The sequence below is a fragment of the Hirundo rustica genome, chromosome 2 (genome assembly GCF_015227805.2).
Source record: "Hirundo rustica isolate bHirRus1 chromosome 2, bHirRus1.pri.v3, whole genome shotgun sequence".
Taxonomy (NCBI): Eukaryota; Metazoa; Chordata; class Aves; order Passeriformes; family Hirundinidae; genus Hirundo; species Hirundo rustica.
This window is the reverse complement of record NC_053451.1, coordinates 15,810,421-15,837,773: the sequence shown is the minus strand read 5'-3', so window position 1 is coordinate 15,837,773 and position 27,353 is coordinate 15,810,421. Positions and strand designations below refer to the sequence as shown.

Sequence of the window (27,353 nt, the reverse complement as noted above, 5' to 3'; positions counted from 1 at the left end):
TTTCAAAATGAAAATAATGCAAAGGAAATAATTTCAATAATTCATATCTTCCTGGACATATCTGAAAAAACTGACATCCATGCCAGACTGGAAGTGTTAGTTTTGTGCTGGGGAGTTTCAATTGGGCTGACCACAGATGGGATTTTTTTTGTCTTCTCTTTTATCCCTTTTATGTGTCCTGCATGGAAAAAAAATGAAAAACCTGGCTCTACATCCATGCAAATACTGGGAAAATCAAGCTCTTTTCCCTATGTTATATAGACTGTATGTTAATTGTGACTATGTTGAGGTTGTAAAGTAGTTCCAGAGAAGGGGGAAATTTGGAGCTTGATCTCCATGGTTTCACCTTGCTTGAGGCACTCTATATAAATTCCAGGTGGCTGTCTTCTGGGACATTATATTTAGCTTTGTGCTTCTCAAAGAGCTGGGACAACTCATTTAGGTATTTTTGATGGACTTGATCAACTTCTTCCTCAGAGGGTCTGTGCTTCTTCTGGACTGGAATTGGTTTCCCAACTGGAAAAGAAGCACAGGTGTTAGGAGGAGCTAGTGTCAGGTACCTCTGAACACTTTGCTCACCCGAGCACGGAGCTGAGGTTAGCCTCTCCAGGATGGACAGGTCAGTATGACCAGTTATTTCCTGGAGCCTGCGAGATAGCACAGCCAAGAAGAGATGATGGCTCAGATCCTGACCAGGCTTTTGGTCTCCAGGATCACACTGGTCCTTGCCTCAGTTTACCCATCTGCGAAGTTGGTTAATGTCAAAGACCCTCAGTGTGGCCTTTTGAAGTAAGAAGGGCTGTATCCCAATGCAGTCCCAAGAGCTGCTTCTCACATCTCAGATGTGCTGCAGATAAGCACAGTATAAAGACAGGATGATATTTGGGTTGGGCTTTCCAAGTTGATTCCCATGGCCCTGGGAATCTGCATTGCAAATGGGGAAAGTGAGGAACAGGGGAGCCCTGCACTATTTAAATAGATTTGCAGTGAAAGTGTTTCCACTTTGCTCAGATTAAAGATTCTGTGAAATATCTGATTTTTATTAGGAACTAAGTACTTACTTATCTTTTAAAAATCTCATTTTATTCAAAAGAATATCTAGTTATTTTTATTCCTATCTCTAGAAGAGCCTTTCCATTTCCCAGAGCTACCAGGAGCAGGATCAGGTGCCTGGCACGGACCAGAAGATCCACAAGGTACCTCTCTTGCTCTGGTCTCTTACTCAAATTGTTTTTGTTAAGTGACAGAGAGTTTCAACATCTTATAGGGCTATTCTTCATCCAATTAATGAAGAGCCTATGTGACAGACACTACACAGCTCATAAAACCATTGAGACAATCCAAACAGGTTGTAATACAATTAGAAGTAATTGCTGGTTGTCAAACTTAATCAGTGGTGCAAGTTCTAACCATGACAAACAGCATTTTTAATTAAATTAATTCCCAGAGCATCAGCCACACTGGTGGGCCAAGTATGGAGATGTTGAAAATATTATTAAACCCCAAAGATTTCCTTGAAATTCGGTCTCCCACAGACATGGGAGACATGGACGTCGTCTCTGGTCATGGATTTGCAGATGTGAACAAAGCTGCAAACTGCTTGAGTGTTTGGTTTGGCTTGGCAGTGACCTTAAAGATCATCTCATTCCACACCCCTGCCATGGGCAGGGTCATTCTCCACTAGACCAGGTTGCTCTAAGCCCTGTCCCAGCTGCCCTTGAATCCTTCCAGGGAAGCAGGGCAGCCACAGCTTCTCTGGGCAACCTGTGCCAGGGCCTCACAGCCAAGAATTTCTTCCCAACATCCATCTAACCCTGCCATCTTGTTACTCCATGCCCTTGTCCAAAATCCTCCTTCAAATTCCCTACAAATCTGCTCTTCAAATTCCCCCCTTTTTGGAGGCCTTTAGGCACTGGCAGGGACTCTAAGGTCTCCTCACATTCTTCTCTTCTCCAGGCTGGACATCCCCAGCCTGTCTCACAGATGCTCCAAGCCCTTGGGCCATCTCCATAGTTTCCTCTGGACTCACTCCAGCAGCTCCCCATCCTTCTGACATTCTTACCCTAGAGCTGGAGGCAGCACTGCAGGAGGGAGCCTCACCTGAGTGGGGCAGAGGGGCAGAATCCTCTCCCTTGCTCTGCTGGTCCTACTTGTGTTTGTAAAAATGCCTTGTGAGATGTTTAACACAACCCTATGGCAGTGCCTTTTGTCACCGTGTTGTGGTGTTTGGGTTGTCTGCATCTCACAGGAGTGATGAGGTTGGCCACATTTGCTCTGGGACTTTTCCCAGCACAGCCCAGATGGCCTGGGATCTGTCATGAGATCAAACCAGATTGCCAAACCAGTGAGGCACATGAACAGTTTGGAATGCTGCTTTGCAGCCCATTTCTAGCCCACCTCTGCTTGCGCTCTCTGGCGTGATGCTTCAGCCTGGCAGGAGGATGACACAACCCAGGGGCTGTCCCTGTTTCCCGAGTTTGACCAGCCTGAGTGTGTCTGGCATCATGTCAGAGTTCCGTGGATTGACTCACCCACAGTGCAGATGGGCCGTCGGTAGGGTATCGGCCCAAAGCTGTACTGGAAGATGCCTCGTGCATGGAAGAGGGGAAGGGAGATGCCCATGATCTGCTGGAGCCGATGCTGAATCCTCCGCAGCCAGGAGCCCTTGGGATTCTTCACTTGATCAAAGAGATCGTTCTCCCCAAAGGAAAAGGCAGGGACTAGGGGAGTGCTGCAGGGAGTCAAAACCGATACGGTGTCATGATTAGTAAAGCCCATTCCGAAACCCCTTCATTCTTATCCAAAACAGAAACACCCCATTAACCAGCCACAGAGCCTGCACCCCTCCCTCAGCACCCCTGGACCCCTCCCGCCCCCCTTCATCACCCATGCTGGATGGCCAGGCGCACAAATCCCTTCCTGTTCTTCAGCAGCAAGGTGAAGGATCCTGGATGGGCATCCAGTGCCTCCTGTGCCCCACCAACAATGATGACCAGCAAGTTCCCGCCCTCTGGCTTCTGCAGCACGTAGGATGCACTCTCCTTGTCAGAAGAGATGATGCCTGGAGAGCAGAGAAGAATTAAAAGTAAAACCCACCTGTAATACTCACTTGTCTGTGGTTTGCTCTGGACTTTTTCCCCCAAAACCCATCTCTGGAGAGGTGCTAAGCACTTTATTTTCTGAGTTGAAAACCCCAGCCCAGCTCCCTTAAAAGGTGCTAGATTTGCACACAGCTCTGCTGGGTGAGTACACAGTTATCCATTTGCTGTCTGGCTCAGAAGTGAGAAGTGAGGGAAAACAACAGGAAAAAAAAAAATAAATTGAGAACTAGCTGCACTTGAGCCCTAGGAAAAATCTGTTTCAATTTGTTGTCAGGTGAGACCATGTTTAATTCTGAATAATTCTGAAGTCAGAGAAATATTTGCTTTAGGTCAAAACAGACATATGTTTCTGTGGATGGTGCTAATTGAAAGTGGAATTTGATTAAGGATTTGGTCCTTTGGTGTTGTTTACTTGAATAAGATAGAAATCTTTAATTCAGAAATGAAAAAGCAACATTGATTTGACTATTAAAAAAAAAAAAAAAGTCCTTGTTTCAGGGGCTGAAATAATTTGCACATTAAAACCTCATTTTGAAATGGATTCAATTGACCTGAAAATTAGTTACGCACCCAACTCCAACATTACAGTGATTAAACCTTCCTTCACCTGAGTTATAAGTCTCTCATATATGTCACTGTTTGGATTTCTCACTCTCCATGTAAATACTCTGGATTTCTCACTCTCCATGTAAATACTCTGGCAGCAGCAGACAGAGTTTATGTGGAAAACGAGGTAATGGATGCCCTGGGGTACATCAGATGGAACTGGACACCTGTGTTGAGCCTATTGAATTCTGCCCACATTCAGCTGGAGAACTGACCATTGCCAAGCCCACTGCTGAGAAGACGGAGGTCATCCTGCTGGTGTGCAAAAAGCTTTCAAAACACCCTTTCGCCTCTCTCCATTTAATTTTTACCTGTCCTTTTTCCTATTCCTTTTCACTACATCTTCCCCCTCTGCCACATTCCATTGCAGCAGTATGAGCTGCTATTTTCATCTTCTGTCCCTGCATGTTGTTTTCCTGGAAGCAGCAGATGCTTCAGAAAAATGTACTTTTTTTTTTCCTCACAATTTCAAGCCTGAATATAATTTTTATGGAAAGAAATACAGGAACACCCTGGCCTGCAGCTCTCAGCATTTCTGTTCACAATTTGCTCTGCATTTTGCTGTTACACAGCACCTGGCACAGTGATGCCCTGAGCATGGAGACTATTTATGGAATTGAACAACAGAGATAGCAGCAAGGATAACAGCAAGGAGGGCAATTTTTAACTTCAGAGGCTTTGGGTTGCCATCTTGAATAGCTGTGTCCATGAATGGGATCCAGTTGGCCCCAGATGAGGGAAAACGGACCCTTGACTTCTCTTACCCAAGACTCCTCTTACTCCATGTTCCTCAAAATGCACCCACACATACCACTGCATGCCAGAAGTCCATTGTCCTTACCTCCACTCATCACATAGTCTCTGAAGAATGGGATGCGAAACCACAGGGAAAGCATCATCAGGTGGGGGGTGATGCCTGGGAAGAGTGTGGAAAAGCCAGATGCCTCTGTGCAGAAATTGAGAAAGGCTCCAGCTGCCAGGACTCCATGGGGATGAAATCCCACCAGGTAGTTCTGCCGAGGGTCCAGCTCTGCTGTCTTCACCAACTAGACACAGGGATGAAGCCAAAAAGGGGCCAGAGTTAGTGCTGTAACCTCAGCAGGGTGGAACACAGGCTATGGAGAGCAGATAAGGCATTCCTGGAGGGGAGTGTCTTGCACCCACCATGCCTTTCTATTGGAAAAGGTCAGCTGGAACAACTCCCTCATTTTTCTCTGAGGTGTATTTCATTGCCCATATTTCCATCTCCTCCTACCCACTGGCCTAAAATTACTTTTCTAATGGCACAGTTCCTTATGTTGCCTTGAACTGGTATAGGTGCTGTTGGGAACCAACTTTGTTTAATATGTTCTCCATACATTTTCTAGTATGGGGGGTGGGGGGGGGGTGTGGAAAGCAAGAAAAGGATGATTTCTTCCACCCAGTACCCCTTGATCCCACAACCAGAACAGCTGGAGTATATAACCACTCTGGTAGACCTACTACACAGCATAAGCACATGTCCCACCCAACAACTTGGTGTGGATCAAAGGTTTATCCTGTCCTGAAGCATGTGCCAGGCGATTCCAGGATGTTTTCACAGACGATAAGTTGAAATCTATTTCCCAGACATCTAACAGAGAAGCTGATGGTTTTCTTCCACTGGGGAAAGCCTGCAGGATGCCAGATGTTTGTGCCTGTGTTGGGTGCCCAGGTCCACCAAAGAGCAGTGGGTATCTGCCCAAGGCTGCTGCAGCTTTAGCAGGAGGGAACAGAGAATGCCCTTGTCCAGCATTTTAGGGATGGGCAGCATGGGCTGCAGATACAGTGCAGTTCATGGCTGGCCCTTGAGGGCTGAATAAGCAGCTTGGTAAAATCCTGAGCTGATCTGAAAGTGATATTGAGGCCTGGGATAATAGGAGAACGGGTACCACAGAACAAGAGGGGGTGGTTAAAGGGAGATAAGGGACAACTGGGATTTGAACTCCATTACGCTTGTTATGGACTGCCTTGGGGAGAGGAGCTGGTATGATAAACCCACCCTCCAGATCCGGCACCAAGAAGATCTTGCCATGCCAACATCAGCCAGCATGTGCACAGCCCAGGCAGAAGCAGGCAAAACTGAATGCTGGCATCTCTGCACCATTTCTGTAGATGCTGAGGACATTCATAGCATCAGGGAAGGATGAACCTTCCCAAGGCTAGTCATCACATCAATTCCTCACTGAAAGGGTGGTCAGACATTGAAACAAGATTGTGGCAGCTCATTAATTGGGTTTATATTGTATTTCATTTTTATATTGGCTTTTGTAATGGTTTCTTCTGTATCCCCTCTTCCCCCGGAAAATGTATCATGAGGTTTGTCCCTGCTCGACCCCGCCCATCCTCCCACACTGGAATGTAACCTAACTCTGTTCCACTCCCACCTTGTCCATGATTGTCCCAGCCTCTATCCCCTTCCTCCCTGGGTAAAAGCCCTTGGGATCACGTGGGACTCTCTCTTGTTCTGGGACCAGGACTGAGCTCTGGACTCTGCGGGAGCAGGACCCCTGAATAAAGCCGTGATCCCCACTGGACAAAAAGCAGACTCTTTCCTTTTGCCATCAACGGATGCCTGTTCTCTCTAAAGAAAAAAGATTTGCAGCCTCTAGGTAGCTTTTAAGGCCCTGTGAAGGAAGATTCCTTCTGAAGTGGTTTCTCCCTCAAGCTAGCCGAAACGGAGCATGGGCTCCGAGGAGGGAGAGAGAGCCGCTTCACAAGATGACTAGGGAAGTGGTAGGACCACAATCCCTGAAATTGTTCAAAAATATGTAGATGTGGCACTTGGGGACATGATTAAGTGGTGTTTGTGATTATGCTAGGGAATAGTTGGACTCAATGGTCCTAGAGGGCTTTTCCAACCTGAACAATTCTGTGATTCTCTTATCACAGAGCCACCATGCCTTTCCAGGCAACTTAAAGGCATCTGTCCTCAAGAACAACCAAAGCCCTATGCATTTCAGTGTCACCCCTCCAAGTACCCTGATTCCATCTGCACTCAGGGTGCAGTTAATGATGCATGTGTTTTCCTAGAAGCAGCTAGAACTGCAGGTTAATCATGAGAGTGTATTTTACTTTCTTCTACCATGGCTCATTTTCCACCTGTCCAAAAGCACTGTTGACTCTATGTGTGCCCATTCAAGCACCTGCTCCTAATGAGGGGAATGGACAAACAAAAGTCCCACTGCTGCCCAGGTCCAGAGGTCTCTAGGCAGGGAGAGAGGCAGATGGCTGAATCACTAAGTACCCACGGCCCCTGCCACCATTTGCTCTTTTTTTAGTAATTTCAGCTTGCATCAATGTTTCCTGCATTCATCTTCAGCTTCCAAACAACCTTTCATCTCCAAGTGATTTATAACAGAAAAGCAAGATGCTCAGGCGTGTTGGAAACTGCTACATTTCTGGCTCTGTGTGTGCAGCGAGACAAGAAGGGGGAAGGGCGGCACAAGAGGGCAACCACGGAGCGGTCAAATTGCCTTGATGGGAGAGTTTGCCTGTGCTAAGACACTGCACTTCTGTGAAAATACTCCCTAAGAAACATCCAGCTGTTGTCTTGGTGCTCATCCCAATGAATGAGGAGGGAAGACAGGAAAGGAAAGAACAAAGGATAGTGTTGGGAGTGATAAGACCAGAGAGAAGGGTTTTAAACTAAGAGAGGGATTATTAAGACTAGCCCTGAGGAAGAAAATTTTTATTATGAGAATACTGAAGCCCTGCCACAGGTTGCCCAGAGAACCTGTGGCTTAGAGCAACCTGGTCTAGTGGAAGGTGTCCTTGTTCCAACAAGGATGAGTTTTAAGGCCCCTTTCAACCCAAACCATTTTGTGATTCTGTGGTAAGACATGGTCCTGGGCAACTGGCCCTGGGTGGCCCTGCTTGAGCAGTGGGCTGGGCATGTTGACCTCTAGAGTTCTCTTCCAATATCACCCAGACTTTGAAGCTGTGATTTTTGTCTCCCTGCTCTAAGACATGGGCAGCTGGAGGGTAGCAGTTGAGTCCCTCAAGATTTGGTGGATCTGGGTAGTATTTCTACAAGAGCTGTTGTCTCGGTTTTGAAAGACAGTTGTCTGCCAAGTTGTCTCTCTCCCTTGGAATGGAGAATGTAACCCCCCTTCCCTCCAAATTATTATAATTTTGCAACTAGGGGCTCTCAGGCAAAGACATGTGAATAGGAGTAACAGATCTTTACTAGGAATATTAAAAAAAAAAAGGAAAATACAAATGTAGTAGTAGTAAAAAAAAAAAAAAAAAAAAAAAAAAAAAAAAAAAAAAAAAAAAAAAAGGCAAGGAAGCAAACAAAAATCCTGGAAAAAATGCGGACAGAGTCAGGGATACGACCTGGCACCCTCTTGGTCAGGGTGTTGGAAGCAGACCAAATAAGTCCTCCTGGAATAACAGATATGGTTCTCTGGAATAGAGATGGTCCTGTAGAAAGTCCAGTGTGATGAGATGGGTCTGGTCTTCCTCCAGGAATCCAGTGGAAAAACCAGATACCTTGTGTCCTTCAGTCCCAGTTTTTATCTAGCTAGGAACAGCTGGCTCCTCCCCCACTGTGTGGAGCATCTCCCAATGGGATGATGGAATGTGTCACGTCACTGGTGGGCCCTAATGGCCCATTATCAGAAGATGTCCCCCTGGAGGATGGAGGGGTGGTGAAAGAGATAAGAAACACTGCCCCACCTGGATTTAATGGCTGGGCCATTACCAGAAGGCATCCACCCCTCTCCCCTGGAGTAAGAAGGAGAAAACATCTCCCAAAAACCAACTTTCAACAGATGAAATAGAATACACATTTTTAGGTTATATAATCCAACACAGCTGTCCCCTGCAGTAGCCCTGGGAAAAGAAGGCCCTCGTTTTGTCACAGAGTCTGCTCACATCTGGATTATTTGGCCAAAACTCACAGAGAAACCAGAGAGCTTGTACAAAGACTGAGAAGGAAATCTGTAGCAGAGGAGAGACTTTAGCAAAGTCTCTTACACCGTAGGTCTAGACTCTACACTACGCTTTTCCCTCTGGAAACTGTTCAACACAGAAACTCAATCTTCCCTTCTGGATTGTTCCCACTGTCTTACTCTTCCCCTCTCCACCTGGCAGAGGTCAGTCTCCATTCCCAAACTTACAGGAAAGTTAATAATGTGACTCTGCACAGCTTCCCCCTCCTGCTGTCCAGCCGAACTGCCTAATGGAACTGGGTTTGAGGTGCCAAGAAATGGAACTATCCTCCATCCTGCCTCGAATGAGTTGTCTTTTCCACACCCTCTGGATGGTGTTTGCAATTCTGGTCTTTATGAGTGAACAGAACATTTAATAAATGTCAAAGTACTTAAGGGTCCAACCAACCTGGTGTGTGCATGAGCATGAGAAAATCCAAGGTTTTTCTGGTGATATAAGAGCAGTTTCTCATCTCAAAGGTGTTTGAGGAATGCCAAATTAATGTGTATGACCTGTAGCCTGAAAGCAGCTGTTAGCAGCTCAGGGTTGTGCCCTCCAAGCTGAGCCATGGGTTTGTTGACTTCCGTGACAATTCCTCTTGGCATGGGAGGGATGCTGGCTGATGCCTTGGCTGCTGACAGCAGTAATGATCCATTCTCAAAAGTGTTATAAAGCCTTCAGGATCCCAGATGTGGCATGATCTTGGCCTTCCTAACAAATCAAATTGTTTAGGTTGGAAAAGCTCTCTAAGATCATGGAGTCCAAATGCTCCCCCAGCACTACCAATAACCCATGTCCCCAGCTGCCACATCCATATGGATTTTACATGTTTCCAGGAATGGGGACTCCACCACTGCCTTGGACAGCCTGTGCCAAGGCTGGACAATCCTTTCAGGGAAGAACTTAATTAACTTAAATTCAGGAGGATGCGGTCTATTTTATTTCTTCATCATGAAGAAATATAGCTTGATAACTACAGTTTTTCAGAGCTTGCAGTGATTACTGTGTAACAGAAAACTCCCTTTATTCTGACAATTCAAATGTGGGTTCAAGACATAGGTGAAACTCTGCCCCAGTTCCCCCAGCTCCCCAAAAGACATGGTGGGATCTGCTCCATGCACTGTCAGCTGTGTTAGGGAAACACATATGCAGACTTCCAGGAGCTCTGATAAGAGCCCATATACTAGTGAAGGATCTCAAGCAAATTAATCCATATTAATTTTAAACTGGACTAGCTAAATGGAATTAATATCCCAAATACATTACTGATTTGATGATAATGATGAGGGATTAAAGTGTTCTTCATTTCACATTTGGTTTGGTTTTAATTCATTTTGGAGTGGAATTAAGGTAATTGGAGTTAGGGCTTCTGAGTGACTTGATCAGCCCAGAAATTCAGCACTGGTTTAACAGGCTGATTTAATTCATCCCTTGAGACTGGGTTCTCCTAGCTGTTCCCCACAGACTGAATTGTCCTGTCCCAAACCATGGGAAGACAGGCAATTACCTGTTTAAAGCTGGTGCCCTAATGGTTGAGGAAAGGGTAGCAAGGCACTGGCACAAGCTGCCCAAAGAAGCTGTGCATGCTCCATCCCTGGAAATATTCAAGGCCAGGTTGGATGAATCTTGGAGCAACCTGATACAGTGAATGGCACCCCTGCCAATGGCAGGAGATTAAAACTAGATGATCTTTAAAGTCCCTTCCAACCCAAATTGTTCTGTGATTCTGTGATTCAAAAAAAAAAAAATCTCCCAGAGTCCAAAGTTTGGAGGGTGGTGCTCCAGAAGTCCCTGGAGATGCATTGTCTGAAGGGGTTAAATAGTTGTTAAGTGAGGAATTAATCAAGTTGAGATGAATAGGGGCACTGCATGGTGCATACCATGTCAGGAGGCATGTAGTCAGGGAGGACAGTGAAGTGCCATATCATTGCAATCCTTAAGGATTGATGAACGTGGGTGAGAGAGAAGAAGCAGCATGGCATTACCCCGACAGCCACTCAGAGGGCAAAGGAAGATGTGATTGAGGAGGTGAGGTTAGGGGCTGATCAGCAATCTCCTGGCTTCTTCATTTAAAGTCATCCAGACTGAATTTCTGCTGTGCTTCTCTGGTCCCATACTCTGTTTCCATGGATGTTATGGTCAGTAATCTGCTCTTAAGTAGGATTAACCTTCTTTCAAGTTTGTACTAAACAAATCCTCATGTCTCTAGCTGTCCATGGACTCCCCCCAAAAACATCTCTTGCAGGATGGAACATGCAGCCTGTTTCTCTGTGGGAAGAAGCCCAACAAAGATATCCAAGAAACCAAACCGGATCTGAAGGACAAATTGTGCCAAGATGAAAAGAAGCAGGTCACTCATCCAAGGGTGTCTGGATGGGAGAGCAAAGGAAGGGCAAGTATCTGAGTACTGCCAGAAGCTGCTGAGGAGAATGGGTTTCAGGTCCCAGCAATGGTGAGAGTCTGAGAGGGGCAGTTGGAAACAGTGAGATCTTTGAGCCCTGGGGTTTTCTCCTGGTGCCGCGATACCATGTCAGAGCTGCATTTGCAGCAAATATTGGAGAATCTGACCTATCAGGTGGACTTGAATTGAGTTTGGATGGGACTTCACCACCCTCACTCCAAAGCTGGGTAAGGATGCTCCAAGATGCTCAAGTCCCCCTTCCCCTTAGAGGACTTCCTTTATCCAGTGGATTAGCAGCACAGACTGTGGGACACAGTCCTCCAATGGATCTCAGCCATGGCCCCCCTTTTACTTAAGGGAACTACAGAACAGAAAAGAGAGGGCCAACACATGGGACAGAGAAATTCCTCAGAAAAGGATAGCATGGTGCCATTGGCACTTTGGGCCATTTGGCCGCGTGTTTCTTTTTTCCTGACAATCCCTCTTCCAGCCAACAAAAGGAAGCAAAGGGAACAGTCAAGATCTCTGGAAATCAGAAATTGTATTTGATGTCACGGGCCATGGCACAAGTCCCCAGTTACAAGTAATACCACTCTTCTGTGAAAAGAAAGGAAACATTCCTGGCAGGGTTTGGTTCACATGAACTGGAACTGTCCCCTCTACAGTGTCTTGCAATTCCCCAGAACCACAACACACTCAGATAACCTCCAGCACAGTTTGTGCCATGATGAGAATGAATGAGCCATAGGATGAAGTCTTACCAAATTACAGCTTCAAAGGTTCAACTAATTCTCCAATAACTCATTTTAGTTATGCTAACAAAAAACAGTAACACCAGCAAGACCACAAGCACAGTGACAGAGGTTTCTGCAGACAACAAGGTCCAGCTGGCACTTACATAGCCACAAAGCCTGTAAAAAACATCCTGTGACTCTTCACAAGGAGAAAACAGTGTAGCAAAGACCACAAGGGCCTTCCCTGTACAGCAAGTTTTTTTTCCAGGCTGCCCTGAATAAAGCTGGCATGATTATTCCTACTGGGGTTGCTCTGAATGATGTCAGCAGTTGAAAACAAAATATCATCCTGCGTTGATTTAAAAGACAAATGTCTGCCAAGGAAAGTGGGAAACCTTCCTGGAACAGGAAGAAAATACCCTTCTCTCCAAGTTACTGTGATTTCAAAATTGCGGGGCTTTCAGGGAAAAAAAAAAAAAAAAAAAAAAAAAAAAAAAAAAAAAAAAAAAAAAAAAAAAAAAAAAAAAAAAAAGGGACAGTTCTTTACTAGAATATATATATTTTATCTCTCTATATATATGTGTGTGTGTATATCAATATATCAGGCCGGAACACACCACAACGCAGTAGCAGACGCTTCCAAACCCGCGAACGACAATTTCCAATTGTTCCCTCCTGGTGTAGTTGTGATCACGGCCGACAGGGGGCGCTGGCCTCCAGCGAGGCGGCGGGAGGGCGCCGTGATGCCCTCAGCCGGCGCCGGGAGGTCGGGAAGGAAAATTGCTCCTTCTGTAAACTCAGTCCGATCTCAGCGCTACCAAGGAGCAGCTGGCAGAAGCAGGGGAGGCAGGCAGACTCGATCGTAGTGCCGAATTGCGGTGTAGCAAAGTCCTGGAGCAGAGCACACAAACTCCCGCAGCTCTCCTCGTGGGAGAGAGGACGGGAAGGGTAAAGGCCTGCCTCCGCCAAGGCTCGGGGCTGAGTTTACAACTCGTGGCGGCATCACTCCCGAAAAACCCTGAACACTGAACAGAAAAGCTCACTTTCCCAGCCAGAAACTTCCCCAACACCACAACAATTCCACTGGAATGCCAGGAGACTTCCTTTTGTGTCTCGATCGCTGACTATTCACCCCAAATACCGCCCCCTCCCCCTTCCAGCGTCTCGCTCGTAACAGTGGGAAGAAATTCACTGAGAAACCTAAAAAATCCACAATAGTCCCCAAACTTATCTGAGGCCTTAATTTCCTAGAACGGACTCATGCTGTGTGATCCAAAGGTGAGATGTCTTGCCTAAGCCAAGCTTCCAGCCCCAATTTTCAGTCAGCAAGAAAGATGGTGACTTCTTTTTGGGGACTGTGGTAAAGATATTGTCAGGCTTATGCTTGCGCTTTCCCCGTTTCACCTTCCTCATCTGAGGTCGTCAAAGCACCGTGGTGCGTGAGGGAGGATGGTGACAGGATGGGATGAGGCTGGGGAGGAAAAGCAGCGATGTTCATTCACATGGCATGGGATGGAATTTGTTTTTACTGTTAGGCTGGGTGCATCCTCCATCGTAAAGATACACTGATAAATTATGACGAAGGGATTAAGAATATGGAGATAGGGTTTGGGCAGCAGCAGACAGATTATGGACTGCTTTTAAAACATAGCATATATAGAGCCGTCCACGGCATCCAAAATCACTCTGTAGGCAATATCAACACAGCAGGCATCACAGGTTATCTGTTCAGGCATACTCTAGCTCAAACAGATTAATTTTAACCCTTTTGGCATATTTTTCACAACATTATAATGCAACTGTGCTCAGCCATGTATTGGAATTGAAGAATCATAGATTCGTTTAGGTCATAAAAGCCCTCTGAGACCATCAAGTCCAACCATTACCCCAGCACTGCCAAGGCCACCACTAATCCACATTCCCAAGTGCCACATCTACCTGATTTTGAAACAATTCCAGTCCATTTGAAGGACTATTATGAGGGCATATTAAAAAACAAAACAAAGCAAAACAAAACAAAAACAAAAACAAAAAGCCAAAAAAACCCAACACAACACAAACAACAACAACAGCAAAAGATTAGGATACATTTAAAATGCAGGGAAATTAGGCAGAAATAACATCCCTGGGCAATGCATTGGACCCTGACTTTGTTTCTCACTGCAGATTTTCTCATCCCCTTTTAAAAACGCTCAAGCTCATTTGGGTCCTTCCTGACTCTAATTCTCAAATAATTTATTAAAATGCAGTCAGTTCCAAGGGGAATGAATCCAACAGCAAAGTGGTGCTTGTGCAAGGGTAGTATCAGCAGAAGGTACACCTTGCACACACTGTGGTAGCCTGGCTCAGCACTGGCATGCTCCCATGTACAGCAGCACACTGCAAATTCACACTGCGCAGAAAACAGATGCACATCCCAACCCCTCTTTGCTTCCAAGACAGCAAACGTGCACAGGGATCCCTTAAAAGCAGTGTTTAAAGCTGTTTCCTAAAAAAAGACAGCAGGCAGCACTTGCTGCCTCCAAATACTTGACCCTGTTAAGTTTGCTGCTGGGATCTGGTAGGATTAGGAGCCATACTTAATCTTCCCAGAATGCCTAATTCTCCCGGGCTTAACAAACTCCATCTACACACAAATACAGCCCAGAGTCCTGGACACCAACCCAGCCTGTGTCCCCAGATCTCACTTCCTTGTGTCCCTTGTGCTGAGACTTTGAGCAAATGGAGTTGTTCAGCCTGAAGAAGAAAAGGTGAGACCTTAGAGCCCCTTCCAGTGGATTTAGCCTGCTAAACAGGCTCAAAGAGAGCTGGAGAGGGATATTGGACAAGGGCCTGGAGGGACAGGACATGGGGCAATGGCTTCCCACTGCCAGAGAGCAGGGTTAAGTGGGATATTAGGCAGAAATTCTTGACTGTGAGGGTGCTGAAGCCCTGGCACAGGTTGCCCAGAGAAGCTGTGGCTGCTCCATCCCTGGAAGTTTTCAAGAACAAGTTGGTCAGGGTTTGGAGCAATCTGGTCTAGTTGAAGGTGTCCCTGCCCATGGTAGGGGGTTTAGAACTGCATGATCGTTGAGGTCTCTTCCAACCCAAAATATTTTATGATTCAATAATTCTATGACTAAGATAATATTTTGGAGAAATAGTATTATGTGATTGCTTGGTTATTACGCTCTCTGTATTATATATTTTTAAAATTTCTCTGCTGTCCTTTTGTGGAACTTCCTCTGTTTTCTCCCAGAGAAATGGGGAGAAAGGCTCCATGGAGCCCTCTGGGCGCTCACCCAGGGAGCTGCAGCCAAACCGCATGCCATGCTCCCTCTGCTGGTGCTAGAGGTCCTCCTCCAAGAAAGGACAGACACGGAGTGCAGTGAAGCATTCAGGAGTCGGGTTCCATGTTCTTTGTAAAAGGACGAGAGAGGGGTCATTGCTGGGCTGAGCTGGCAGCTAAATTTCAGCAGAAAGGTTGGTCCAATACTTCACAAATGGTGGCTTACGGCCACAAACAATTTACAGAATATATACTGCATATAATTATTGCAGTCACATAAAGCATTGATTACTATACGGTTTGGGTTGGAATGTGATAAATAACATAGAGAATAGAAATTTTCAGTTCCCCCGAAGTTGCTGAATAGAGCTTAAAGACTAACTAGCAAAAAAAGATAAAAGGATGCAAAGGTATGCACACTGAATGATAAACGTAGCTTACCATTGGAGGAACAGAAAAAGAGGGCTACAGTGTTTTTTTTTGCAAGTTAGGAAACAAGAAGCAACAGCACATGCCCAGGAAAGCTCACCTTTAAAACTGAAATGTTCACTGAATAGGATCACCAGAGATCCCTTTAGAGGACCCTCCAGGACCATAGAATGATTTCCAGTAGGAGGCAGATGCATGCAAATTGGTTCTAGGAAAAGTGATGTTTATGTATTAGCTAGGAGACACACTTTAATGAATATATATGATTATAGTGTTGTAAAGCCTCAACACACACATTAGATTAAAGGAAACATCCTTGCAATGTGTCCTGCACAGATAAAGAATGCCTGCTTTCTAACACTTCAAATTGTGTAAGAAAGTTTATTTTCTGGTTGATTTCAGTATCAAAAGGACTTTAAAATTCCACTCCCTGCCATGGGAATGAACACCTTCCACTAGACCAGGTTTCTCCATGCCCCATCCAACCTGGCCTTGGATACTTCCAGGGATGGGGCAGCCACAGCTTCTGTGGGCAACCTGTTCCATGGCCTCACCACCCTCACAGCCAAGAATTTCTTCCCAACATCCCATCTAAATCTGCTCTCTTAACAATTTGTGCCCATTCACCTTTGTTCCATGACTATAGTTCCTGATGAACAGTCTCTCTCCATCTTCCCCGTAAGGCACCTTCAGATACTGGAAAGTCCTGTGTGGTGTCCACACAATCTTCTCCAGGATGAACAGCCCCAACTTTCTCATCCGTCTCCATACGGCAGGTGCTCCAGTTCCCTTATTGACTTTGTGGCCTCCTCTGGACTTACCCCAGAAGTGCCATTTAACCTTCTTATGTTGGGGGCACCAGAACTATGCACAGTATTCCAGGTGTGATCTTATGAGAGCAGAGAGGAGGGTTAATTCTGTTTGAGCAGCAAAGCTGATGGGCATGTCATCATAATTTTTCTCTTTGTTAGGGGTTAAGTTCGGTTTTGTGTTGTTTTTGTTTTTTTTTTTCCTTTCCCTATAGAATTTTTCCCCCCCATAAATTGCTAAGAGACTGAATACTGATGATTAAAGGGTACTTGACCCACACAAAAGTGGCGAGGGTAGTTGACCACTTAGTTTGGGGGGGAGGGAAAGGCTCGGGGGGCTCCGGGAGCTGAGGGTGCTTTCTTCTGCTCTCGGTTTTCGGAGAGGACGGTCGGGCGATGGCTAGCTGCGTGAATAGTCCACTCTTAACGGAAAAGTCTGGTCCTGAGAATTCTACCATCATCCATCATCTGCTGGAGTGCCCAGGAATTCGGAGCTCCTTGCCTGCCCTGCTGGAGCTGGGCCAGCCCTGCCCAGCCGTCGCAGCTTCTCCAGCACTGCTCACTTTGCCGGGACACCCCCCTGCCTGCTGGGGAACCTTGCCGTTCCAGCCACCAGCCTGGGAGTTTTCTACCATTCCAGCTTGGTGCTCTCAGGGTCCCAAGGGATCAGACTGACCCGGGCTTTTGTGAAACAAAGCCCCTCAAGGCTCCTGGTTCTGTTTATTATTAATGCTGTAGTTGTTGTTGTTTGTTTGCCTTGTTATACTTACTAGTAAAGAACTGTTATTCCTTTCCCCATAGCTCTAATCTTCTAAATTATAATAACTTGGAGGGAAGGGATTAGAATTTCCCATTCCTAGAGAGGACCCACCCCTCCCTAGTAGATACCTGTCTTTCAAACCAAGACACTCTGGCTCCTCCTAATCCTTATTCCAGGCCCTACTCCATGCAGGATGGACTCTCGGGCTGGGTTCTTATTTTTTCCTTCAGGCTGGTGGGTTCTTTGGTTTTTTAGGCTCCCAAGTTCATTATTCTAGATTGCAGCACCCAGCTTCTGACTCCAAGTGATCTCTAACCAGCTGGGTACATCCCATCTGAGTTCTCTCAACAGTCAATATATTCCTAAAGGCATTGTCTTAGAAATTTCCATTGCCTGGTTTATCCTTGAAGTTCTCTTCCTTGCACAACCCATGAGCTCTTCTGCTGCATTGCTCAGATTTGTACCAGCTTGTGATGGCTCTGAGGCAGGACTTGCTGCTGCTCCATGCATCCATACCATGGCAAGGGGATTCCAGATAAAAGAGTATGGGCTGGGCAAAGGCCAGCCACATACATTAAGTAAATCAGGGAATGTCACAGAAGTCTCTCAAGAGAACAGCAGCTCTGTGAGACTGCCCAGTGCACCCCCAGCTTTACCTATCCATCCCCCTCCTCAACAGAATGGGATACTGACATTGCAGGGCACCCAGGATCTCTTGGATTTTGGTTAAAACTTGGCCCTATGCCCACTGGCTATATTGCAAGAATGTTGCAATATAGATGTGTAAAACAAAGGTGTGATTTCCCTAATAGCTGGAATGCAACAAGGTTAAATAAGTGCAGAAAAGCCAGATGATTGAAGAATGCTGTTTGTAAAAATGGTAATCCCCATTTTTTCCTGTGCCTTTGAGTAATCTGGGAGCTGGGAATGTATTTTCAACACCATACTCCAGCACCCCATGCCATGACTGCTGGCCCCAGACTGTATCCAGACTCCAAGGACAAAGCTGGTCCCTGAAACACTGAAGAGCCAATGGACCGGTGGCACTTACCGTGATGGGGAAATAGTCCCTCATGTACTTCCAAACGATGCAGTTCTGGAGGATGCGGATCCGCCGCCCACCCTTGTTGGGTTTCTCCCTGTCTATTAACCACCATGCAGCGTAAAGGGCACTGACCAGCCAAAAACGAGTGAAGAAGAGCATGATGAAGGCAGCTGTACAGCATGGTGCTGAAAGAAAAGCCAACATAGTTGGATTAGGTGGACTTTGGGAGAAGAATGGTTCATTTTGGTCCTGGGATGGAGCCCCCACTGGGCTTGTTGCTGAATTTATCAGTGTGAAGGCACCTCTGATGCAGAGGTGATTTCTTTTCTATCTGCCCCAGGAACCTGAAAAGACACCAAGCACCTCCCTTGTAGCAACCACCAATCTCTCCAAAGGCCACCATGTCCCCCTCCTCCCAAAAGACTGATGAATCTCACTCCATTCACAGCAATCTCATGGATCAACTTTCTATCCCTTTGCTGTCTTGCTTTTCTCTGGAGTCAGACTGATCTCTGCAATAATAGCCTTGTTTTACCCCATCATTCCTGTTAATACCCCCTGATGACACCTGATATTTTGCAATGGCAGTAAACAGGGTCCTATGTCCAGTTTGTCCAGTCCCCAATAGCTTTATCTTGAGCTAATGATTCCCCATTTTAATTGTCTCCATGATTTATATCCATAGATTAAGATTTTACTCTTTACTGAGTTTTTTATTACTGGTTTTGGACCCTTTCCTCTACTTCTCAGATTCAATCTCAACTCTAATCTTGGACTCTAGAGGATTTTCAGTTCTTTCAGCTTGGTGTCATCATGAATTTTACAAGTATGCTCTTTTTCATTCTCTAAGACTTCCATGACTTGGGACTTTCTCCAGTTAGTGCCCAGCTTTGACCTCTGCCTCCACCTCCCTTACACCCTGTGTTTTGGCATGAGAACAAGAAAACGAAAGTCTTTGTGCTAACAAACATCACTTGGTACATAAAATCCCACCCAAGCCCAACACTGTCTCTCTGCAGACACTGGAAAGTGATGATGACCACCAAGCTGCCACCTTGTAAAGCAGATGTGTGCCTGGAAAGAGCTGTGTCCTCTCCATCTGTCCCTCTGGAACTCTTGGTATTGCTTGTGAAGGGGAAGACTGAGCTGAAGAAAACCCGAAGATTCATCCAAGTCCCTTGCCTTCCCCAGCCCATGGTTTACATAATGTTGTGTATATTTTTTTCTACTTTGGGTCTTCATTTCAAATCCACCACCCAGGGCTGGAAGATATGAGGATGGAGATGGTCTGCTCAGCTTCAACTTCAGCTGTGATATAGATGCATCCACACCCTCATACTCTGAGACATCTTTTCCATCTTTGGGAGTCACCTGATACCTGCTCTCTCCACCTCCTCTCAGCTAAGGCCTGTCAGAGAAGTGGAATAGGATACTCTCATCTTAGACCTTCATGTACCTCCTGTTTGCTTTCACTTAAGGATAAATAAGTAGATCATGTTTGTAGCTTTTTTTTTTTTTTTTTTTTTTTTTTTTTGGTGGTAAGTCACCCTGATTACAAAGATTTGCATGGAAAAGCAAATCCTTGCCCTTTTTTAAAATGCTGTCATGATGGTACCAATAATTCCTATGGGGAAAAAAAGTGCAATAATCTAACAGGATCCTAAATTCCCTTAAAGCTGAAATGGGATTGCACATCTTCCCAAAAGCAGAGACACTGCAGCAGGTACCTGGGTAGGCACTAAGAATTTTGCAGTGGGAAAAAAACCAGCAAAGCAACTGGTCTAACCTGTAATGCATCACCCAGGTCAGAAAGAGCCACTGCTCACACCTGGTGCCACACTTTTAATGGAATCATAGAAGTCCCCTCAAATCTTGGCTTTGGATCATTCTTGGACACTTCCAAGGAGGTGGCAATCACAGTTTCTCTGGGCATCCTGTGCCAGGGCCTCACCACTATCACAGCCAAAAATTTCTTCCTCATATCCCATCTAACCCTGCCCTCTGGCAGTGGGAAGCCATTCCTCCTTGTCCTGTGCTCCAGGCCTTTGTCCAAAATCCCTCTCCAGCTTCCTTAGGGCCTCTATAGCACTGGAAGGGGCTCTAAGATCTCCCCAGAGCCTTCTCTCCTCCAGGCTGAACACCCCAGCTCTCACAGCCTGAGCAGAAGAGAAGGGCTCCAGCCCTTGAAGCAGCTTCATGGCCTCCTCTGGACCTGCTCCACCTGGAGTCTCACAAAAGCGGTACAGAGCAAGAGAATCCCCTCCATCAATCTGCTGTTCACACTACTTTTTCAAATGATACAGACACAGACTATATAACTCTCAAGAACTGCATAGAACATGAACTGCAGCTCCAGGGTCCACATGATAAATAAACACAATTTTACTGCACTTGTGGGAGCAAGGTCATCAGGTCTGCTGCAAAACTGTGCAGTGCCTAATTCTCTTTTTATCACACTGTGCAAAGTTCAAAGCACATTCTGCGAAGTGAAGGAGTAGTTCTGGTCCAAATCCACCCTTTATCTCACAACTATATAATTATTAATTTCTTCCCTGATTCATTTGCAATTCAACTTCTTTTTTTCCCAGAGCATAATTTACACTGAGTGACCTTCACTTAATTTTAAGTTTTGGGGTTTTTTTGTCCTTTGGAAACCTTTTGGTGGTCTGTGGGAAAGGAGCCCAGTCTGTCCCAGAATGGACTATCAGTCTGAAAGTTATTGTGGATGGAACCAAAGACACAGGAAGGTTCCAGAAAATGTACAGTTAAATTTGCATCCAAACCAATCCCAGCCTTAGGCAGGCACCTGATTATTTATGATCTGTAATTTGGTGAGAAGGAGGAACTTCATACCACTGTCCAGACACCGACACTTCCTGGGCTGCCAGTGGCAGGATATTTGCCACAGAGTTCTATTAGTGCTTCCCCAAAAGTCATGTCAGGTCCCCAGACTGAGTCTACCACCACCAGTCCCACTGCTCAGAAGGAATGGGCAGGTGTGAGGTTGCAAACAGATGTGATCCTCATCTCCTTCTGCAGGTCTAGACTCCTGTGCTACAGCCCAATGGCACATACTTAATTGCTATAAAATGGCTTCAGCCCTTATACAGAGCTTTTTCAAGGCAGACAAGGGCTGTAAGAGCAGGGTTAAGGGTATCGTGAAGTCATTGCAGATGTTCTGTTATCTGAAAACAGCCAGATAATTCTGGGCTGGGCTGAGATTAGCTGCTGCACTGTCTACACTGTCATGGAGAGTGGAAACTGCTTCAAACCAAAACTAAAACCAAAGGACAAGAAGGAATGTCATATGCAGACCCTAAATCTTGCACTTTCTTATGTGTCCAGATTCAGGAAGGTTTCTCTATGGTTGTCCATGGTGAGGTTTGGCTCTGGATGAAGCATTCATAGGATGGTCCTGGACTCTGCAGTGCACCAGTTGAGCAGGAGTGCAGCAACTTTTCATGGTCCAGGACCCAACATCTCACATCTTGTTGGGGGTTAGGTTTGGGTTTTTGTTTGTTTTTTTTTTTTTTTTTTTCTTTCCCTACAGAATTTCGCCCCTTCCCTCATAAGTTGCTAAGAGACTAAATACTGATGCTTAGAGGGTGCTTGACCCACACAAAAGAAGTGGCGGTAGGGGAAGATCACTTAAATTTGGGAGAGGGAAAGGCTCAGAGCTGAGTTCTCCTCTTGCTCGGGGCATTGGAGAGGACGGTCAGGTGGCTGCTAGCTGCTGGAAGAGTCCACTATTAAGGGAGGGTCTGGTTCTGGGAATTCTGCCACCATACATCATCTGCTGGAGCACCCAGGAATTCGGAGCCCCCTTCGCCTGCCCTGCTGGAGCTGGGTCAGCCCCGTCCAGCTGTTGTGGTTTCTTCAGCACTGCTCTCTTTGCCAGGACACACCCCTGCCTGCTGGGGACAACCCACCTTTTCCAGCCATCAGCCCTGGAGTATCTCATCGTTTCAGCTTGGTGCTCTTGGGGAGGGGTCCAAGAGATCAGATTGTCCCGAGCTTGTGGAACAAAGCTCCTCAAGGTTCTTGGTTCTGTTTATTATTATTATTGCTATAGTTGTTATTTGTTTGTCCTGTTATATTTACTAGTAAAGAACTGTTATTCCTTTCCCCATAGCTCTGACTGAAAAGTCTCTTTAATCTTCTAAATTATAATAACTTGGAGGGAGGGGATTGGAATTCCCCATTCCTAGAGAGGCCTCATCCTCCCCAACACCCTGCCTCTCCCTGATACCTGTCTTTTCAAACCAAGACACATCTCCATGGCTGTATGGGACTCAGCAAAGAAAAGACACATCAATGCGTATTTGATGGCTTTTTTTGATTTTTGCACAGGTCAAGTGGTTTCCTGGGCTGGATTCCTTCAAAGATGCTCATAGCTAAAATGAAGTGGTGGGTTTCTTATGCTGAGTAGTTTTGCTATGAGCTGTAAATCCCTCTCTGGACATGAAAATGGCCATATCACAGAGAGCACAAAATGTGCCATGGGCTCCAAGTGAGCCATGGGTTCCAAAGGAGCCACAGTTTCAAAGCACATGGAGGACTTTTCTGGCCAAGCCTAACCAGGCACCGTGTCCCGTCAAAGTGCTCCTAACCAAAAATTTGGTAATTCAGCCTGAAACAGGGAAAACTGCAGCCCACAGAAAGAGGTTTTTGTCATCGCAACAGCCCCAAAGTGAGTCAGATTCATACTGCACTTGTCAGGAGGGTTTGCAAGATTATCACAGAATCACAGAATGCATTGGGTTAGAGGAATCTTAAAGATCATCCAGTTCCAACTGCCCTGCCATCGCAGGGATACCTTCCACTACCCTGGGCTGTTCAGAGACCCATCCAAACTGGCCTTGGATCCTTCTAAGACACATGTTGCTAAGGTCCTCAGTGTCAGCCTGGAGTCCCTGATTGTGACCTGTCACCAAGACACACAAAGCAGTTACACGCAGACAAGAGATTTTCGCAAGGCAGAGGTCCTTCCGATTCCAGCTCACAGCTGAGAGAGCCGAGAGAGGGAAGAGACCCCTTTGTTTATTTTTTTACTTTTTATACATTTCTGGGTCTAGCAGAAGATTGGCTTTTTGGGGTTTCCACCCCTCAGCCTCAGTGGCCAGACCAATTGTCAGTTACAATTGTTTTCAGGTTAGAAATATGCAAACAAAGGACAGAGAATGAAAAACAAAGGATTTGTTTATGTTACATCTGTGAGAAAGGTAGAAAACTGCTCTTAATATTGTAGAATAAATAAAAGGATCTGACTCCATTTAAGAAAATCAAAAGGCTCAGAAAAACCGGGGTAACAGTGACCACCTACACAGATACTGCACCCTCGGGCACAGGTGATCTGGGCAGGCTGTGGACTATACTCAGCTGCCAAGGAAGCCTGATCATGCTGGTACCACATGCCCTTTGAGCCAGCCCTGATGACTCAAAGGTTCAAAGGCTGGGTGTGGTACACTGGGTCTGCAGAGGCAGCGTGCTGAGATCTACTGCCCTGCACTGGGTTTGTTTGCCATGGTTCAGCCCTGCACTCATAGTTCTGCATAGTGTGTCTGGATGGATGTCCATGCCCAATGAAGAGTGGGAATGAGAGAGACAGAAGGAAGCAGTGAAGCAGGCTTGGGCACTTGTCTGCTGATTTCAGTTTTCTGCAGCAGCCTGGTTCCACACCATTACGAGGGGGCACTGATTATGTACTTGGAAGGTGATGGAGTCCCTACTCCATGCCCTGCAACCTATTCTTACACCTCGCACTCCTCCTCCAGCAGCTGTCAGCCTCTGAAATAAATGGAATCTTTTGTCTCCATGCTCTTGTCAGGAGCATCCTCAAGAAAACTGGCAGTATGGACAATGCCCACCAGTTGCAAGTGATGCTGGAGCAGTGCTCCTTGCCAGCACTGGGGCCAAGCTGCTGCCCTCACCCAGCATCCCGCCAGGAATGAATGAGTCCCTTCCCTGGTGCTTGGCTTCTTAGGGGATGCATTTGCACAACCAGAGCAACAGATGCCTGCGATCAGTGCTGCTGGGATCTCTGGCCAAAGGGCTGTGCAGTGGCCAAATGGGTGTTTCAGAACCCTTTTCTGGCAGCAGAAGCACAAGCCTGTCTCCCAAACTGAGGAACAGCCAGCAGCTAAATCCTGCCCACTGAAAGTCTGCGTTCTGTGCCTGAGGATTATAACAGTGCAACAAGGGGTGTTTGGCAGCTCATGGGATGAAAATAAGGGTATCTCTTAGCATCTAGCTTATGCAGTTGTTAAACTGGGAGATTTTGGGTGGAAAGATCCAGACTTAAAGAAATTCTGCGAAATGAACCAAACCAGCTGGAATTGCTTCATAAGGTTTTGTTATCACCTTTCTAATGCCCTTCTTACAAGCATTTCTTAACTGCTTTTGGTTTCAGATTGTATCACTAAAAGAAACCCAAACCAAACCCAAAAACAAAACAAAAGCAAACCAAACCAAACCAAACCAAACCAAACCAAACCAAACCAAACCAAACCAAACTAAACTAACAAAACAGGAAATGCAAAAAAACCAAACCAAAACAAACAAAACCCAAACAACGCAAAAGCACACAACACCCCCCCCCCCCCCGCCCGCCCCACCCACCAACAACAGCAACAAATCAAATTCTTCCAGGAAAAGATTATAAGCTCTTGAATGTTGGCCATGGGAGGAGGAGTGGGTTTGGGTCTCATCCCCATTCAGAGCAAGCTGCATTTCCCTGCAGGAGGCAGAGCCTGTGTTTACAAGTAATTCCTATAACTGCAGAGGCTTCCTCTCTCCTGGCCATTTGCTGTCATTCTGCTGGCTCTAGAAGTCATTTCCATCTCTGGAAATCTGAGTGCTAGCTTGCTCCCAATACCAAGAAGTGAAAAACCTCAACTGTCTTATTGGAAAACACTGAAGTTCCATAAGCCCCAACTGCATCCAGGCTGGGAAAGAGGATGTGCTGTTGGATCCTCTGTTAACACTGTGACCACATCTCTACTGCATCCCAACTGAACCATGGTGTGTGGAAGGAAATGAAGATGGAGGGACAGAAAGGGAATCATGGGGCACTCCAAAATGTCCCATTCTGGCCAACTGTGTCCAAGGCTGCACGGCTCTTGCCAGATCTCTATCTCTCTTGCCAGGATACATTTGTATCTCCTCCTGCCAGGTGTTCTCTGCTGGCAGAAGGTTTATCACAGGTGGGATCTCTTCTTCACTAGAATGTTGATCACAGGTGGGATATCTTCTGCTCAGGGAGATGCCCAGGATTTATAACACAAGTACACAATGGCACCAAGGGTGGCTGTTTGGTACTTCTCTCCAAAAAAAAGGTAACTTCACCCATCCTGGTGACCAGCAATGGCCCCTGGCCTCTTGCATTGCCCGAAATGGGCTAATGTGTAGTTAAGAAGAGTGATACTTATGAAAGGAATGAGGGATTTGTCTTTACAAACAAACTGGGAGTCTGCTAGTAGATAAAACTAGCACTGAGAGATAAAAGAAACAATGGGAAAGATTCCACTGATTGATAAGTGGAATGAGAGAGATTTGCCATTTGTCTTTACAAATGCTGAGAGATTAAAGAAACGATGGGAAGAACCATAAATTTCATAGGAATTCCACTGATTGACACAAGGAAAAGAAAAAGAGCAGGGGCATATACATTAGAAGGAGGTGTTAGGTATTAGGCATTTTGGGAAGTCTGTACCTCTCAAGTACCTCGGCCAATAGGGAAAGAGAGAGGGAAATGTGGCTGGGAAATTAGGATAAAAAAGAGGACACATCCTCTAAAAATTTGAGAGACCCCAGGGGAAATGCCCCATGGCTTCTCCCTTTATTCAGATAAAATTACAGGACTCTTCTGTCTCCTTTTTGGATGTAAAACTCTGGCATTTGTGGATTAATTTTCCTGACACTTACTTAGCATGGGCTAATCCTATACCAAGAAACACTCAAAGAGCTACGCTGTCTGGACCAGTATGGCACAGTCCTCTGGTCCATCAGATACTGGTGCACAGGTGGTCATTCAGGCTCAGGTCTGTGGCAGATTTTGGAAGGGTCCGTCTCAGAAACTGAGTGGGAGTCTGAAGCACAGCCTGTGCTTTCTGTGCAGGTACAATTCTGGAGATGTTTGTGCACCTGTATACAAATCCACACGAAGATCTGCTATGTTTTGGGCTATTCAACTACTGTCTTGCCACAGCAAATGAGGAGCTTTGAACACATCCCATCTGAGATTCACAACTGGCATTACAAGGGGAAACTGTGTGATGTTACCTTTTAGCTTGGCTCCTGATTGGCTGTAAATGGCCCCAGACATTTTACACTATTAACCTACCTCTGATACTCCCATCTCTTTATTTCCCTAAAACAAGGAAACTCTGGGACATCACCTTCCAGCCTGATGGGCTGTAAATGTCTCCAGGCAGTTTGCACTATCTGATGATGTGCCTCTGTGTCTCCCATCATAATTTCCCTGTGGATCCTATCCAAAACTGCAGGTGTGTCATTTCCATCAGCACCTGCTGCCCTCCACCAAGCAGTGGCTGTCTGCATCTCAGTTTGCTGATGTGTCCTCTCATCAAACTGCTTGGGTTTTCATAGAAAAATGACCTTTCAGAATGTGCAAGGGTGTCTGTAAAAAAGTGAAATGTCTGTTCCTCGGGCTGCAAAAGCAGAGTCCCCAACGCTCTTCCTATGGTCCCATTCCTCAAGCATGGTAATTCTGTTTCCCATCCCTAACACCAAGCAGAGCAAAAGCTTAAACCAGGAAAAGTCTAAACCTAAAGAGAAAAAGAAGCTGAAAATGCCACCCTGGTTTTGATGCTGCATAAGACCTGTAAATATTCCCATGCACAGGCAGTCAGCCATACACTTCCTTAGTGCCACTGTGCTCTGATCAGGTGGTGAGAATCCCAAAACTTTGGCACAGATTGCTCAAAGAAGCTGTGACTGCCCCATCCCTGGGGGCCCCGTTCAAGGCCATGTTGGACATTGGACTGGTCTGGAGCAGCCCATTCTAGTGGAAGGTGTCCCTGCCCATGGCAGGGGATTGGAACTCGATGATCTTTAAGGTCCCTTCCAACCTAAACCATACTATGGAAAGCTTCTCTGGTTTCTCAGAAAAAGGAAAAAAGAGATGTCTCTTACCTAGACCCAGGAAGCTGAAGACCCATTGAGCCACTGATGCTGTCTGAAGCCTTCTCTGCAGTGGCACAGACAGCGGAGCAAACTCAAGCTTCAT

At 46.0% G+C, this 27,353-nt stretch overlaps 1 protein-coding gene across 1 annotated transcript; it reads right to left on the bottom strand.

Moving 5' to 3' along the window:
* Window positions 1-361: 361 nt before the first annotated feature.
* On the bottom strand, window positions 362-27,353 carry MOGAT2 (monoacylglycerol O-acyltransferase 2). The gene is made up of 6 exons (XM_040056037.1): window positions 27,260-27,353; window positions 18,113-18,291; window positions 4,549-4,753; window positions 2,887-3,061; window positions 2,532-2,731; window positions 362-516 (listed from the first exon to the last, which is right to left on the bottom strand). Exons 1-6 carry the CDS (start codon window positions 27,351-27,353, stop codon window positions 362-364), a joined length of 1,008 nt encoding a protein of 335 aa, XP_039911971.1.

What these genes read in the sequence shown, in the direction of transcription:
- MOGAT2 (XM_040056037.1), bottom strand. Translation starts at nt 27,353, where the DNA reads ATGAAGCTTGAGTTTGCTCCGCTGTCTGTGCCACTGCAGAGAAGGCTT. An exon ending in CTTCAGCTTCCTGGGTCTAG is followed by an intron (nt 18,292 to 27,259) that starts GTAAGAGACATC and finishes CTTTTCTTTCAG; the next exon opens with CACCATGCTGTACAGCTGCC. An exon ending in ACGGCCCATCTGCACTGTGG is followed by an intron (nt 517 to 2,531) that starts GTGAGTCAATCC and finishes CTTCTTTTCCAG; the next exon opens with TTGGGAAACCAATTCCAGTC.